This window comes from Macaca thibetana, chromosome 16, assembly GCF_024542745.1.
Source record: "Macaca thibetana thibetana isolate TM-01 chromosome 16, ASM2454274v1, whole genome shotgun sequence".
Classification (NCBI taxonomy): domain Eukaryota; kingdom Metazoa; phylum Chordata; class Mammalia; order Primates; family Cercopithecidae; genus Macaca; species Macaca thibetana.
In genome coordinates, this window is record NC_065593.1 from 15,250,034 (window position 1) to 15,267,795 (window position 17,762).

The window sequence follows — 17,762 nt, forward strand, 5'->3', positions numbered from 1 at the left end:
AAATATCCTCAGCAATGTAGCCTCAGCTTGTAATTGGAAGAGAAAGGTACTATTTTCCAGGACGATATTATTTTCTTGGAAAACTTTAAAAGCTAGGTGATTTACAATTTTAATCCATCCGTCCTTCTATTTCATTAACATTTCCTGTGCTTCCTGTATACCAGGTCCTGTGCTAGGGGCTAAGGTTACAAAGATAAATGCAAAATATACTACTATTCCTGCCTCTACTGGCTTAAACATACAATGAAGGCAATATATAAATATAGCTTTTCAGCTGGGCGCGGTGGCTCACGCCTGTAATCCCAGCACTTTGGGAGGCCGAGGCGAGTGGATCACCTGAGGTCAGAAGTTCGAGACCAGCCTGGGCAACATGGTGAAACCCCATCTCTACTAAAAATACAAAAAGTAGCCGGGCATGGTGGTGGATGCCTGTAATTGCAGCTACTGAGGAGGCTGAGACAGGAGAATCGCTTGAACCCGGGAGGCAGAAGTTGCAGTGAGCCGAGATTGTGCTTCTGTACTCCATCCTGGACAACAAAGAACAAAACTCCACTCAAAAAAAAAATATATATATATACACACACACACATATATATACACACACACACATATATACACATATATATGTATACATATACATATACACATATACATATATGTGTGTATATATGTGTGTGTGTGTGTATATATATGTGTGTATATATATATTTTTTGAGATGGAGTTTTTTTTTATATTGTATTTTGCATTTATCTTTGTAACCTTAGCCCCTAGCACAGGACCTGGTATACAGGAAGCCCAAGACATGTTAATGAAATAGAAGGACGGATGGATTAAAATTCTAAATCACCTGGCTTTTTTATAGTTTTTCACTTGAAAAACTATATATATATACACACACACACATATATACACACACACATATATATACACATATATGTATACATAGACAAATACACATATACATATATGTGTGTGTATACATATGTGTGTGTGTGTGTGTGTGTATATAGTTTTTCAAGCGAGTAAAAAATGTTGGATAATTGTTTATGGAATCAAACACAGAAAACAAAGAATGGAAGGAATAAATATAAATTATTTTTAGGGTATTTCATTTTTCCCAAGGCACTATCCATTTTGCAGAGGAGACCTGACAAAGATTGAGAAGCCAATTCTTGTGAAGTGAAAGTCTGTCATGATATCATTTGTCGAAGTCTGCGCTTTGAGCTGGTACAAAAATCATTCCATGAGATTATGCTGTGGATGTGATAAGCAGAACTTGAGAAAACCCAAGCTAGATGAGGATTGAGCCAATTCTTATTTCAAACTTCTAATTTTTAAGTTAAGATTCAGAGAGGGGAAGACACTTGCCCAAGATCACACAGCACATAAATTGTCCTTCTAGATTAGAACCTTGGCCTTCTCCCTCCCAGCCAGCATTTTTATGATGATTCTTAGGTCACAAGAGAGCATCAAAGATATGGTTTTCATGACCAACAACCTGGTTTTCCTGGTGATGGATTAAGCATCAAGGACCTTGTTGACATGATGGTAGGTTCAACAAGCACTTACTTTGTTCCCTGAATCCAGCTATACAATAACATAGCCACGCTCGACAATGACAAGAGGCACTAGACTGGACCCAAAACTGAGCTGAAAGATAGGAAGTAGATGGGAAGCTTAGAAGGAACCCACAGCCCAGGACGTAGCTGGGAATTCTGCCTCAGAAATACTGGTGCTTCCTACTGAGAGTGGGTGGAATTTGGGGAGCAGGAAGTGGCCTAGTGGTGATTAACAGGGTCATTATTAAGGTGTTACAGCCTAAGACAGCAGGCAGGATGGTTGACACCTCCACAATTCTCCTCTATTTTCATGAACACACAATCACTAAAATTTTGATAAAAATCCAAACCATGAAAAATATAGCAAAATCAACAACTGAAAAAAACTTAACACCCAAGAAAATAGAGTTGATAGAGCAAACAGGACAGAACATTTACATAAATATATTTAATATCTCCAGAGAGAGGCGAAAGAGTATCATGGCCATGAAGCACGTCCCGATTGTTATACAAATCAACTAGAAGTCTCATGAATAAAAAACATAAATATAGAAATCCATAGATGTGTTGAAGAGCAGAATGTGCACAGTGATGTGCAAATTATAAATTTTGACTATTAAGTAAAGAATTCTCCCAGGACCCAGTACAATGGGATTGAGAGATAAAAAGTATGAGAAAAGAGCTGGGTGTGAAAACTAGATTTTTGAGTTCCAACACCAGTGCCAGAATGAGAGATTAAAGAAAAGAGACGGCAATATTCAAAGAGATAGTAGCTAATATGTCCTAAAATTAAAGAAATCCAGTGTAATCCCAGCACTTTGGGAGGCCGAGGTGTGTGGATCACAAGGTCAAGAGATCAAGACCATCCTGGCCAACATGGTGAAAACCCCATCTCTACTAAAAATACAAAAATTAGCTGGGCGTGGTGGTGGACGCCTGTAGTCCCAGCTACGAGGCTGAGGCAGGAGAATCACTTGAACCTGGGGGGCGGAGGTTGCAGTGAGCTGAGATCACTCCACTGCACTCCAGCTTGGCAACAGAGAGAAACTCCAAAAAAAAAAGAAAAAAGAGGGAAGGAAGGAGAGAGAGAGAGAGAGAGAGAGAGAAGGAAACAACGAACAAACAAAAGAAAGAAAGAAAGAAAGAAAGAAAGAAAGAAAGAAAGAAAGAAAGAAAGAAAGAAAGAAAGAAAGAAAGAAAGAAAGAAAGAAAGAAAGAAAGAAAGAAAGAAAGAAAGAAAGAAAGAAAGAAAGAAAGAAAGAAAGAAAGAAAGGAAAAGAAAGAAAGAAAGAAGAAAGAAAAAAGAAAGAAAAAAGAAGAAAGAAAGGAAAGAAAGAAAGAAAGAAAGAAAGAAAGAAAGAAAGAAAGAAAGAAAGAAAGAAAGAAAGAAAGAAAGAAAGAAAGAAAGAAAGAAAGAAAGAAAGAAAAGAAAGGAAGGAAGGAAGGAAGGAAGGAAGGAAGGAAGGAAGGAAGGAATTGAAAGATGCACTATGGGCCGAGCAGAATAAATTTTTAAAAATAATACAGATCTGGCCAACATAAATTGGGAATGTTCCTTTACCTTCACAAGTAGATGATTCTGCTAATGTCAAGGCAGTGGGTTGAGGACATTAGCTCTGAATTCATTATTATGACTTGGATATCACTGATCCTCTTGGATGATGCTTCAAAATATCCACTCCGTGCAATACGATCCAATGGCCAGTCCTTCCCTATGGACCATAAAGCATGCTCTGATTGCTGGACTTTATCCTTACTGGTGTTGTGGTGTACAAATGATCCCCACCTCCTGGTGTTCATGCCTTTGTGCAAGACCCTCCCCTTGGATGTGACGAGGGCCTGTGACTCGCTTCTAACCAGTAGAACGCAGCAAAAATGAAGGGATGTCACTCCTGTGGTTACATTATGAATGTTAGACTGTCTCACTCTCTGACTGGCCTTGAAGAAGCAAACAGCCATGTGGTGAACTGCCTATGGAGACCCCCACATGTCTAGGAATGGTGGATGGCCTCTAGGAGCTGAGGGCCTCGGTACTACAACCACATGCGACTTAATTCTGTCAACGATCTAAGTGAGTTTGGATTCTTCCTGGTCAAATCTCCAGATGAAAATGCAGTCTGGCTGACATCTTGATTGCAGCCTGATGAGATCCTGAAGCAGAGAACTCAGTTAAGCCATTCACAGCCTCCGGACCCGCAGAAACTGTGGAATGATAAATGCGTGTTGCTTTAAGCTGTTCCATTTGTGGTCATTTGTTGCTCAGCAATAGAAAACAAATACAGGTGATTCTGGTGAGGGATGACTTCAACCTTTGGCAAGTCCCATGGTACAACTGGATGGTTGAAGGCTTAGAAAGTATGTGTATTAGCACCACTATTCTGCTTCCTTGGGCTTCCTCCTAGACACATACTAAATGTGTACCCTGCCTTCCAAAGTGAGGGTAGATTACTCTGTCATCTGGATACCACAGATCTGACTGTGGGAGGAAGAATTATCTAAGTGAGTTGATGCCAAGGCCCAAGTGACCAGGCTCTTGTCACTTGTAATGCTCAGGATGGCTGGCGTTGGATTTAGAGGGGCAGCTGTCTGCAACTGGAGCTCTTACAAATACACACATACTGCTGAGCTCAGACCCACCAAAGATGCTTGCCTATTAATTAATGTCTTGGAATAACAGGACCTTTCTTTGTCTGGGATTTGGTGACTTGGGGTGAAAAGTCTGGGCTCCTATCTTACGGCATTATGGTCCATCTCACTGAGTTCCCTTCTTTGGAAAGGGATTTTTCTTCTGAGCAGGTTGTCAAGTAGTGGGGATGCTTGATAAATGGCTCTTAAAAGTGAACTCAGTTGCCCACCAAAATGTATTCTGGCAAAGAATGAGCAGTGAAATTAATGGACTTGCTTCCAAATGAGCTGTCTGTGCACACTTGTCTCATTTCCAGCAACTTCTTGAAGAATTATAGGTATGTAGTGTGGGGCCAATCAGGTGGTTTAATGGAAAGAATCCACCTTCTGGTCCCAGCTCCACCACTCATTCCTGCAGCATGACCTCGTATGAGACCCTTTCCCATTCCAAATCTCATTTTACTCTTCTATAAACTAAAGCAGTTAAATTTGGCTAACTCAGTCTCAGATACCACATTTTCTCTTCCCTCCACATGGAAATAATAATGTTTGCCTCACTGAGGCACATGTGGGATGATGTTTGTGGAACTTAGTGACTCAAAAGAATTTTGTTCACTGTTATTGATCATCATTATTCACACCTTCAAACCATGGGTCTGTCACTGCTGATGCCTGGACGTGAAAGAAAAAATTCTTAAGTACTAAAGACACCTTGGAAAGTTAATGCATTCAGCTCATGGTTATGCTTATAACATCAACTGGGATTCTTTTTATTTTTGACAACAAGATTCCTCATTTTATATTGTCTGTCATTTAAGCTGGATCTGCTCATATTTCCCAGGGCAGGGGCCTGGATGTCTGCAATATGTCTGCACATTTGGGCCCCTCCTGAGAACTTCCAGAAGTTCAAAATCTATCTTCAGTCACAAAAGGGAGAACTGTGGACAAATATACTCACATAAATTTCCTGGGATCCTGGCCTTGTTCTACATATTGTATAGATTTTCATCCTGGCATACTGTATAATAGACATTCCAAAGAGAGTATGAAGATGGGGAGCCACATATAACTCCCTCTGTTCCTCCGATTTCTGGCACACAGAGGGCTAAAGAGGGAAAGACAGAGGGGGGATCTCGCAGTGGCATCATTTACCTCTCCTCCAACAGCAGCAATTCAGCTCTGCCCCAAGCTTGCATGTCCCACTTTGCAAAATCAAAGCTATATGGTTAACTACACCTACCCTCCCTAGAAGAGAGTTTACTGTCTATAAGCTGTTACTCAAGCATGTCCCCTGAAGGGGCTAAAGAGGTCTAATCCCCAATCCAAGTAGTTTATCAAATAATTCCTTCCAATACCACATCATATACTCCATGAAAGAAGTTACAGTAACTACAAAAGGGCCATACACTGACAATCATTACAAATTGGAATCCCAATCCTCTCATTTTTCAAGCAGAGATAATAAATAATAACCACACCAAAGGGTTAAGCATTAAATGAGACAACTGATGGTCTGGACTGGGCATCTTAGAAATTATTGCCTATGGCTATATGGGTAACCTCACCATGTACCAACTGAAAAATGCTACTTGTGTTGGCTAAACACAACTTTCTATTGAGAATTTTGCACTCAGCTCAATTCCTGTGAAAAGTAACCTCCCAATCCTACAAGCTCAGGCTGGACTGAGTTTCAGGCTTTATCTACATCAGCCACAGAGATAGAGAATGTCAGAGCCCCAGGGCTTTTCAATCTAACTCATTTGCACCATGTTCTGAGTTATAAGTAACAGAAATTAAACTCAATACAACTTAAACAATAAACAGAATTTATTAGCTCATATAACAAAAAAAGTCCAGAGGTAAGGCCAACCTCAAGCAAGGCTTGATCCTGTACTTAAACAATTTCACCAAGGACTTGTTTCTTTCTGCCTCTCGACTCTCCCTTCTGTGGTGTCAGCTTCATGTGGCTCCTGGTCATGATCCCAAGGCCCAAGGTGGTCAACATAAAGACCCAGGAATACTACTACCTTTTTCACATTCAACAGGGGAATTAAAACAGCTTCTACCCAGCATTCCCAAAAGTCTTGAAATTCCCTCTGGCTTCATCGCCTTAACTCACAAGATCATACCAACCCAGTCACCATAGCTGGAAAGATGGAAGGTGTCATTGGCTTAGTCCAGGACATGTATTCCACCCCTGGAGAGGCTCTGGCAGATCATATGAATCCCCAAACAGAAATGGGGGGTTGCTGGGAAAGGAAATGGGGCAATGAATGTGGATGGAACCAGCAAGACCTACCACTTTCCCCAATTTATGAATGAAATTGAGACTGGAGATGGGAAAAGTCTTGTCCAAGATGGCAGATAAGAGCTGGGACTACAACCTGGCCCTTCAGTCTGACGACTCTATATTATTTCCACTCCACTTTACCCCCACCTTGTTCAGACCAACTCACCCAATATTGAGTGGTGATAAATAGGAGGTCAGATGAATCAATTTCTCCCTATAGTGAAATGAACCCCTTTAGAGTCATCACATTTCAGATACCTCCAGTGGGTTTCCAAACAAGTCAGCAGAAAACAAACCTGTGTCCCAAGAATTCTTGCAGTGATAAGATCAACCTCGGCTCTTCTCCTCTCCTCTTGGGGACCCCTAAGAGCCAAGTGGCTATTGCTACTTTTAAGGGGAAAATGCATTCTGCTATGCAAACATTATCACATATTCATGCACTCAAAATCTAATTTTAGCTGCAAGAGACCTCATTATAAGATGTTCACATAATTAAGCAGCTTTCTTCCCAGGGTTTGGAAGCCTGTCTATTCTTCTCTCTTATTTATACATCACTGGGCTTACCAGAATGTGTTTTAGTTTTTTAAAATTACATATTTTGATTTTCCAAATTGATCCACAACAGGAGATGAAATCCATAAAAATTACATGTTTTAACACAGGTTTGTGTAACTCTGCAGCCTTGCTATTAAAGTTGGCATCTGTAAACAGTCAGGGTTTCTCTGTTCTATTCTAACCGGTTCCTGATGCATTTGCCACACTTCTGCCCTACATACAGATCAGCTTTTATTCCTTGGCTGGTTGGGAGAGTGTCCTCTTTACCGAGAAGCTAAGAGCTGTAGATGAGACCTAACTTGGAGAAACACAAATGGACTTTCCTGCAAGCACAGACAGATCCCTGTTCCTGTTTCTGATGAGATCTCCTACGTAGGCAGACCTGGGATGAAGGCTGTGAGGACCACCGCCAGCTGACGGGGCCTCTGCTCTCCCTTGCTCATCCAACATCTGGGAGCACCTGCCAAGGGCCAGGTGCCTTGCCATATGGAGTGACTCAACGTAAACTGGATGAACCCTGACCCTATCATTCTTCTTGCCTGCACTCTTCACTAAGGTACACAGTCATCTACAAGGCCACAGGAGCAGGTGACACTCTACCTGGATGGAGATGACATCTCTGGGCACCTGGCAGCAGTCAATGTACCAACCCAACTACCAGGAAAAACCTGGTGCTGTTGCTCTCCCCAGACCCCGGCTCCAGTCCCAGCCACTCCTCTCTCCACACTTTACCCTTCCCACCTCCATGGCTTCCCCGCTGCCACGCCTGCCATCGCTTTTGAGGACCTAGGTTTGCTCTGGGATGCAGGTCTGCCCTGGCTACCCCTCCCAAGGCAGTGCGGAAACTCCCAAGGGGTCTCAATTGCTCCGAATACTAGGGAGAAAGAGCCCCATCAGGGGCCTTCGCGGATTCGATGCTGAAGCTATCCTGAGCCAATAAACATTTTCAAAGACCTTGGTGTTTCCAGCTTTGAACTGAACTGAGTTGACACTATGGGAGGGTCAAGAACAGCTTTGCATCATTGTGGGTTTGGGGGAATCCCAGGAAGGATTTAGAGGCCACCAGGGGCACAGATGCCCAAACCCACCCACTGGCCAAACTGAAGGTTGGAGGAAGCTTCCATATGGGGAAGGGCATCTCTACTGGGCCCTCCACCCACTACCTGTGCTCACAGCGGGTGGCTCTAGGTTCCTCATCATCAGGCTAGGGAGCAGAAGGTCAGGACATCTCAATGTCCAGCTCTCCCAAATCCCTCACCCTGCCTTCTCCTCCCAATGCAGCTTCGCTCAGGCTGAGGGGAGGTCTCTCTGACAGCTGACCCAGAGCAGGACCATGGGGCCCAGCCAGGGTTATCCTAGGCCTGGAGAAGCCACTGAGGGGCTTCCTGAGTTCAGGCCCACCCACCTTCCCCATCTTCACAGGGGCCAGTGTGCAGCCGGATTGCCACAGTCCTCCCTGCATCTCAGCCACCTTGAGCGTTGCTCCCGGGTTGCACCCCTACCCTCCACACTTGAACCTCCTGGCCTCCACAGCCTCACTTGCGAGCCCAAGATGTGTAGCATACGTTGACCCCCATCCCAGGCTGGTAGGGCCTGACCTAGGGGTCAGACTGAGTACTAACTGGCTCTCATGACCCCAGTGTGGGTCCCCAGAGAAAACAGGGCCCCTATGGGTGCGGCACCAGTCCCAGTGATCTCCGAGACACAGCCCTTACAATCTCCCCGTGCCAACTCCCAAGACCCATCTACTGGTGTACAGGTTCCCAGGGGTCCTGGGCTCCCCTGGAACTTCAGCTCCTGCCCTCTCCCCCATGCCCCCACGCTTACACCTTGCTTCTGGGGCATGACTTGAATCTCCAGCTTCCCTGGGGATAGTTGGAGGAAGAAGCCAGGCAAGGAGGCCCCACGCCTGGAGCATGGGGTAGTGGGGGTTGAAGGGGGTGGAGGGCAGGGCACAGACTTAATGTGGCTGGTCTTGAGGTCAGTGTCTGTATTGGCTTGGGTGGGGTGGGGGCCAGCCCAGCCACAGAGAAGAGAGGCAAGGCTGCAGAGTTTGTGGTGCCCGTAGTCACACCACACATACATTTATGGGATGTCAGGCACACGGCCAGGGCCGCACAGCCCAGCAGCAGCAGTCTTGGCGCCCACCTCCATCCCAGTGGTCCTCGCTGCTCAGAGCATAAATGCCCGCCCGGCCCAGCATCCCAGAGTCAAACACCCTAATGAGCAAGTCTACGCCGGGGCTAGACACGGGAAGCCCAGGGCCTCCTAGATCCCAGGGAGTGCATGTATATCTGTGTGAGAGAGACAGCCCGCCAGCCTCCAGGAGCACTGGGCCTGGCACCTGTGTGTTACGTCTGTGCGTGGCTGCGTTTGTATCTGGGGGCGCCTGGCACACCCCACGTGGGTGGCTTCACTAAGACGGGGCTGTGAGCCTGGAGTGGTGTCTGAGTGTGTCTGAGGAGGTGTGGCTTGGTGGCCAGGTGGGTGTGTCCTTTTGTGTTTGCCTTGTGATGTGTGTCTGCTGTGTCCAGGTCTCCTTGTGCTGGAGGCAGCACCAGGGTGGGTCCCCCACCCACGGTTCGTCCCAGTGAGGCCACAGGCCTGAGCATCAGAGTGGGGTGCACAGCCCCGTGGTGAGATTGCATCACTCAGAGGGGGCGGCGGCGTGGGCCGGGCCTATCATCTGGGCACATACTCCCTGGGAAGCCCGGTCCAGTTGTGGTCACGCAAAGCCTTGTCCACCGTCCGGATGTAGCCATTGATCAAGTCTTTCATCTCCGGGGTGAAGGGCTCAGGGTCATGGGAGCGCCGGCCACGCCGCCGGAAGCTGCCCTCCTTGTTGTTCTCCACGCAGAGCAGCCGCTCCTCGCTCACAGACACGTTGAGGAAGGCCACCATCTCCCGCAGCGTGGGCACCAGGCTGCGCCGCAGCTCCTCGTAGTGCACCACCAGCAGCCGCTTCCCGTATTTGAGCCAGTCCAGGACGTGCGAGGACCACCACGAGGCATAGCTGTTGACGAAGTCCGGCCACTCTAGAGTGAGGACAGGAGAGACGCAGAGTCAGGGGCTGGCCCTGCCAGGGCTGCTGGTACCCGGGAGGCTGCTCGGGAGAGGGAACTGGGCAGGGTTTTCCACTGTCTGCTGCCTAGAGTCAACCTGGCATTCTCCATGGAGGAGGACCCTTTGGTGGCCGAGCAGTGAGTCTGTGGTGGGCAGGGGCAGCTCTGGGCATCCTGGTGGGATGAGGACACTCTGCAGGCTCCATTTCCCATCCTAGGTCCTCCTATAAAGTTAAGTCAGCATGGTGCCTGATGAGCACGTATGTGTCTTGTGGTTTGATTGCCAGTTTGAACCTGTGAAACTGCCAGGCAGTAGGACATACAGTGAAGCCACAGGCGGGGGTGGCCTTGGACTTTTGCAGGTAATCTACTTCATGAGCTTTCTTTTCCAGAAAATTAAGAAATTAATTTTTGGGGAGGGGTGTGCAGGGTCCAAATATCAGAAATCATCTCAATAAAAAGTTTCCATAATTGGGCTATTAACACACCTCAAATGCTGTGTGAAGCGTTTGCTTTCTCTAATCTTCACAATGACCCTAGGAGACAGGGCCTATCCTTATTTTTAAGATGAGAAAACAGGCTCAGAAGACAAGGTAAGCAGCTTTCCCGGAGTTATACAGCTCATAAGAGGCAGAGGAGGCATCAGAGATCAGCCTGCCTGACTGTCAGGGGCTGTCTAGGTAGAGGATGATGGGGGACGGGGAAGACTAGAGGCCAGCAGAGGCCACCCACTGGTTGATCCAGTAACAAGCAGAAAGGAGTGCAAGCCTGCCTGGCCATGGGCCCCTGTGACTACCCCTCTCATCCCACCCTCCCTGGAGACTGCTTTGTTTCTGACCGACTTCATTTCTCATTACTTACCACCCAGACTCTATTTGTCACCACCCAAAGGCTCAGCTGTGCGTGTCTTGAGGGCAGAGATCCTGACCCCATTAGCCTGGGCTTCTGGTACCTTGCCCCATGCCTGGCACCCAGGAGGACTTCAGCAAGTGTGAGTCAGAGGACTGATTCCATGAATAAAGCTGCAGTGGGGAACAGGCCAATCTGACCCAGAATCAGACACTCTGGATGTTGGGGCACAAAAGGCTTGTATGCCCCCCAAATTCATGGAGTCCTAACCCACCATATCATGGTATTAGGGATGGGGGCTTTGGGAAGTGATTAGAGTCAGATGTGGTCATGAGGGTGGGGCCCTTGTGATGGAATTAGTGCCTTTATCAGAAGAGACACCAGAGAGCTTTTGGGGACATGTGAGGACACAGTGAGCAGCCGTCTCCAAGCCTGGAGACAGGCCCTTCCTGGGAATGGAATTAGCCAGCACTTGGATCTTGGACTTCCCAGCCTCTAAGACTGTGAGAAATAAATGTCTGTTGCTTAAGCACCACTCCCTTACCCCATTCCCCAGTTTTGTGGTGTTTTGTTACGGTAGCCAGAGCTAACTAAGACATTGGGTGTGAGTCCCAGCTCTGCTGCCCACCACCAAGACCAAGTCCCACAGCCGTGTTCTCTGGACTCATCTGGAATGTGGGCTGATGTGATTCCCCGACCAGACACTGTGAAGAGTCAGCGAGAGGCAGCGTAGGAGGGAATTAACATGCTGAGCTCTGACCAGAGACCAGGCAGGCACATCATCTCACTGCTCCCTGAATGCCCCACGAGGTGCAGGTCTCATTCTATAAAGGAGGAACCTGGTGCTGAACACAGAGGAAGGTGCAAAGCAGGGCCATATGCAGCCCATGTGCTCTTCTCCCAGCCCTGTATGAACTCCACTGCTCCTTGAATGCCCCATAAGGCACAGGTCTCATTTTATAAAGGAGAAACCTGGTGCCAAAGACACAGAAGGGTGCAAAGCAGGTCCATGTGCAGCCCACATGCTCTTCTCCCAGCCCCGCATGAGCTCCTGAGCAGAAGCAGAGATGCAAAGGGGTGCATATCACCCTACTATGCACTCATAGAGGTGGAGAAGATTCTTGGTAATCAAGCTGGCATCTAAGTAAAATGCCTTGACATATGGACCTCAGCAGGCATGGGGGGCAAGGTGAGGAGGTGAGCTTAAGCCCAGGCAGAGCAGCACTAAGTCCCTAGCAGGATGGGGTTTGAGTGCCTACCTGTGTATACTGATCCTGCATCCTGCAGTGCCTGTGTATACTGATCCTGCATCCTGCAGTGCCTACCTGTGTATACTGATCCTGCATCCTGATGGGCATCCTGCCTGTACTGACAAGCCTCCCACCCCCACCACAAGGTCCCTGATTACCTTTGCTCTTCCAGTTGCGGTCAGCTGCATACCCCAGGTGCCCGGCACATTTCCTGTTGAATTCTGCCACCAGGGACCTGTATGGGTTCCGGATCAGCAGGATGGCTGAATCAAACATCTCAATCTCCCTCCTGCCACTCTCATGAGTTTTGACACAGATGGTGCGTCGGCTCCGCCAGTGGTCCTTTTCGCCCTTGAACCCTGCAGGGAAAAATGAGAGGGTCTCTGTGGAGGATGGTGTCCATGGAGCCCCCTACCACAGCAGCAGACAGGTTGGGGAAAGCCGGCATCAGGGGCATAAGAGAGGCCCCATGGAAGGCACAGAGGGCACTGAGAGGACCTATGAATGGTGACAGGAACAGCTTCCACAGGAGTGACCCTTTCCAAGGGGAAGTGACAACAGGAATTGTCTAACAGTGGGGAAAGATGGCATCTGCAACAGAAATGAGATGAGGTATTCCCTGAAGACCTCCAGGAGTCAGGAGGCAGAGGACCTGTCATTGCAGATGCACGCATATATTTTGGGCGTCTTCATAGAGATCATTTTACGCAAGCATCACAGACAACCTTTGATTGAACCATAGCTGCAAACATAGCTGAATGAACAGACTGAGGCACAGAGTGAGCAGAGGACTTGCCCAAGATCACACAGCACCATGAAAACAGCACCAGGGCTCTCTCCACAGGCCACTGTGTGTCCCTGTGAGGCCCCCAGCTTCCTCTCACCTTTCCACAGTCGGGGCAGGATCCTGACTTACAGGTTCAATGGCTGTGAGCAGGTGTAGATCCACCCTCTGACCTGATGCCGTGGTCCTATGACAGGGCCCAGCCTTGCCCCAGAGCAGGTCTGGTCAAAGCCTCATCCACAGTGCTTGAGCCTGGCCCTGAGGACCCAGGGCCCAGTTTCTATGAATGGAGACTTGTTCCCATTCATCAGCCTATCTGGGGCCCTCTCTTTCCTTGGTCCCTTACTATAGTCCTGGGCACTCAGAACCTGAATGACTACTGGCAGAGAAGGCCAGACTCCACCCATTCATCCAGAGTCACACATTTCTCAATGAAGGTTATTGTGTGTTCGCTGTGTTAGACTTTATTTCGGGGACAGAGGATTAAGCCTCAGACCTTGTCTTTAAGCTTATGTTCTAGTAGAGGAAATAGCCTAAGTGCAGGCTATAGGGGTTTATGGAAACAAAGAGCAGGGGTTCCAAATAGTGGGATGTTCTAGAAGTCTTCCTGGGAAGAGGTCTCCTGAAACTAGTCTCCTGGCCACACCCCACATAGCCCACGCACCCAGCTCTGAGACATGTTCCCTAAGTGCTCATGCGCTTCTCTTGGGCTCTTGGAAACAAAAGGAGTCCTACCACCTGCTCCTCTGCAGGAACGGCTGGAAGGCATTTGTATCTGCAGTGAGCACTGAGGGATGCTTTGATGCCTGGAAAATGCAAGTCTCTTTTGAATCTGGAAGTCCGGGTTTACCCATTGAAGCTTCAAACTCATCTCTGCCATAGGCCAAACACCAGAAGGCCTCGCTTTGATTCATTCTGTCAAACAGCTGGAAAATGCTATGAAAGGAAGAGTCAAACTGGAATGAATAAACTTGAGATCTGGTCTTTAACAACCCTGAGACCCAGGGTGCCTTCCATACTGCCTCGGCCTCTTCCAACAACAGCTATTCTGCCTTGCAGCGCAGACCACATTCGACCTACCACAATAGATTTGGCGGTTGGGCATTGGTGATGCTCTGTGAATTGTGCGTGTGTGTGTGTGTGTGTTATCACTCTGTCAGTGCTCTGAGGCCACTGGCTACATCTAATGGTGCTGTAAGGCTCAAAGATGTGTGTGAGGTATCTCTAAAGCATTTCTGAGGCAGTGTCAACCCAACCTCTACAGCTGTCAATACCAGTCATTGGGCCACTTACTATATGGAGACCAAAACAGCCAGCTGCTTGAATAAGGTGAGGGCCTTGGAGACGAACAAGGTGGGTAATTGCAGCTTGGGCACAGTGGGTGAGTCCCAGGGGACTAAGCCAGAGTGGATGGGGCCATGTGCTCATGTGACCACTTCCTCCCTCACCTGAAGGCACCTGTAACACTCGAGGCTCCCGGGGACGATGAGGCTGGGTTATATGGACAACGATAGCTTTTTCTCAGAACCAAGATTGTTATGAGTGATTCCAGAAGCCAATGCCAAGCTCAGGAAGTTTCTGTTTCTCTAGGACGTCACTGACAGCATCAACTTTCCTAAACCAAACTCTGATTAAGAAATCCAGAGAAAATGGGCCGGGCATGGTGGCTCGCGCCTATAATCCCAGCACTTTAGGAGGGCAAGGCAGGCAGATCACTTGAGGTCAGGAATTTGAGACTAGCCTGGCCAACATGGTGAAACCCCCCGTCTCTACTAAAATACAAAAATTAGCTGGGCGCGGTGGTGGGTGCCTGCAGTTCTAGCTACTCAGGAGGCTGAGACAGGAGAACCACTTAAACCCGAGAGGCGGAGGTTGCAGCGAGTTGAGATCGTGCCACTGCATTCCATCCTGGGCGACAGAGTAAGAGTGAGACTCTATCTTAAAAAAAAAAAAAAGGAAGAAAGAAAGCAAGAAAGAAACCCGGAGAAAATGTTGCAATGCTTGACAACAGAGAAATACATTTTAATAGATTTTGCCAAATTTTATGCCAATGGACTTGTCTGAGGTTTTTCATTCTTAAACAAAACACAGACTTCAGTCATTTAACTTAATTTCTCTTATTTCTACAAGGGAAAGATCACAAATCAAAATTCTTAAAAGATTTTTAGACTTTTTTATTACATTTTGATGAACTATTTCTTGCCTCAAAAAAGGAATGAGCAGATTAAATCAGTTTCACCCCTAATTATTGAGGGTTCTAAAAATTAAGGAAAATTCAAGAAATGTTTATAGAGAGAATATTCAAGCTGCTAGTCTTTCCCTTTGAATCCAGAATAGGCATGATCTCATGAAGTTTCACTCTAAATGGGGTCCTAGGACTGCCTTCATCAGGATCACCTGGGAGCTTGTTAGAAATAAAAATTCCTAGGCCCCACCTCAGACCACCTGAATCAGGCTGTCAGGCGTGTGGGCCAGGAACCTAAGTTTTAAAAAGCCCTCCAGGTGATTCTTTTTTTTACTTAAAAATATTTTTATTAAAAAAGAATGAGTTCATGTCCTTTGCAAGGACATGGATGAAGCTGGGAGCCATCATTCTCAGCAAACTAACACAGGAACAGAAAACCAAACACCACATGCTCCCACTCACAAGTGGGAATTGAACAATGAGAACACATGGACACAGGGAGGGGAACATCACACACCGGGGCCTGTTGGGGGTGTGGGACAAGGGGAGGGAGAGCATTAGGACAAATGCCTAATGCATGCGGGGCTTAAAACCTAGATGACAGGTTGATGGGTGCAGCCAACCACCATGGCACACGTATACCTATGTAACAAACCTGCACGTTCTGCACGTGTATCCCAGAACTTAAAGTAAAATAAAATAAAAATAAATATTTTTATTATTATTTTAAACAGACACATGATAAATGTACACCTTCTTTATGGGGTGCAATGTGATATTTCAATGCATGTATAAAATGTTGAATAATCAAATCAAAGTAATTAGGACATCCATCACCTCAAACATTTATCATTTCTTTGAGCTGGAAACATTCAAAATCCTCTCTTCTGGCTACCTGAAAACACACAATCAATTATTGTCAACTGTAGTCACCCTACAGCGCTATAAAACACTAGAACTTATTCTGCATATCTAGCTGTAATTTTGTATCCATTAACCAACCTCTCCCTATCCTGCCCTCCCTCCTACCCTTCCCAGCCTCTAGTGACCACTATTCTACTCTCCATGTCAGTGAGATCAACTTTTTAAGCTTTGACATATGCATGAGAGCATGTGGTATTTATCTTTCTGTGCCTGGCTTATTTCACTTAACACAATGTCCCTTAGGCTCATTCATGTTGCCATGAATTAGAGCACTTAATTCTTTTTTTATGGCTAACTAGCCATTGTGTATATGTACCACATTTTAAAAATTCACCTATTAATGGATACTAAGGTTGATTCCATACTGTGGCTATTGTGTATGGTGCTGCAATAAGCATGAGAGTACAGATACCTCTTCAACATACTGATTTCCTTTCCCTTGAATATATACCCAGCAGTGGGATTGCTGGATCATATATATGGCAATTCTATTTTTTTTTGAGGAGCCCCCATATTGTTTTCCATAACAGCTGTACTAGTTTACATTCCCATCAACTGTGTATAAGAGTTCTCTTTTCTCCACATCCTCGCCAGCACTTGTTATTTTCTGTCTTTTTGATAGTAGCCATTCTAACTGGGGTGAGATGATATCTCATTGTGGTTCGGATTTGCATTTCCCTGGTAATTAGTGACACTGAGCATTTTTTTCATATACTGTTGACCATTTGTGTGTCTTCTTTTGATAAATGTTGTATCATCTGTCAATTTTTAAATCAGATGCTTTTGGTGTTTTTGTTGTTGAGTTCCTTATATATTCTGGTTATTAAGCCCTTGTTGGGTGAATGGTTTGCCAGTATTTTCTCCCATCCTGCAGGCTGTCTCTTCACTCTGTTGATTGTTTCCTTTGTTGTGCAGAAGTTTTTCCATTTGACATCATCCCATGTGTCTAATTTTGCTTTTCTTGTCTGTGCTTTTGAGGTCCTATCTCAAAAGCAAAAACATCTTTGCCCAGACCAATGTCCTGAAATATTCCCTGTTTTCTTCTAGTAGTTTAATAGATTTGGGTCTTATATTTAAGTAAGTCTTCATTTTGAGTTGATTTTTGCATAAGGAGAGAGGGGTATAGCTTCAGTCTTCTGCATACGGGTATCCAGTCTTCCCAACACCATTTGTACAGCCTCAGTCTTCTGCATACGGTTATCCAGTCTTCCCAACACCATTTGTACAGCCTCAGTCTTCTGCATACGGTTATCCAGTCTTCCCAACACCATTTGTACAGCCTCAGTCTTCTGCATACGGGTATCCAGTCTTCCCAACACCATTTGTACAGCCTCAGTCTTCTGCATACGGGTATCCAGTCTTCCCAACACCATTTGTACAGCCTCAGTCTTCTGCATACGGGTATCCAGTCTTCCCAACACCATTTGTACAGCCTCAGTCTTCTGCATACGGTTATCCAGTCTTCCCAACACCATTTGTACAGCCTCAGTCTTCTGCATACGGTTATCCAGTCTTCCCAACACCATTTGTACAGCCTCAGTCTTCTGCATACGGTTATTCAGTCTTCCCAACACCATTTGTACAGCCTCAGTCTTCTGCATACGGTTATTCAGTCTTCCCAACACCATTTTGTACAGCCTCAGTCTTCTGCATACGGGTATCCAGTCTTCCCAACACC

At 46.4% G+C, this 17,762-nt stretch overlaps 3 protein-coding genes across 11 annotated transcripts in view; 1 reads left to right on the top strand and 2 right to left on the bottom strand.

Moving 5' to 3' along the window:
* TXNDC17 (thioredoxin domain containing 17) overlaps window positions 1-17,762 on the bottom strand; it is a 997,418-nt gene that overhangs the window by 511,316 nt on the left and 468,340 nt on the right. The window lies entirely within an intron of this gene.
* Window positions 1-17,762, top strand: part of LOC126939805 (uncharacterized) — a 910,157-nt gene that overhangs the window by 302,168 nt on the left and 590,227 nt on the right. The gene's annotated exons all lie outside the window — the stretch shown is intronic.
* WSCD1 (WSC domain containing 1) overlaps window positions 5,995-17,762 on the bottom strand; it is a 392,253-nt gene continuing 380,485 nt past the window's right edge. For all 6 annotated transcript variants that reach the window (XM_050765322.1, XM_050765323.1, XM_050765324.1 and 3 more), the window contains 2 exons: window positions 12,350-12,550; window positions 5,995-10,065 (listed from right to left, as the gene is read on the bottom strand). In XM_050765322.1, coding sequence (XP_050621279.1) covers window positions 9,713-10,065; window positions 12,350-12,550 — 554 coding nt within the window. In that variant the 3' untranslated portion in view covers window positions 5,995-9,712. The remainder of the gene's footprint in view (window positions 10,066-12,349; window positions 12,551-17,762) is intronic.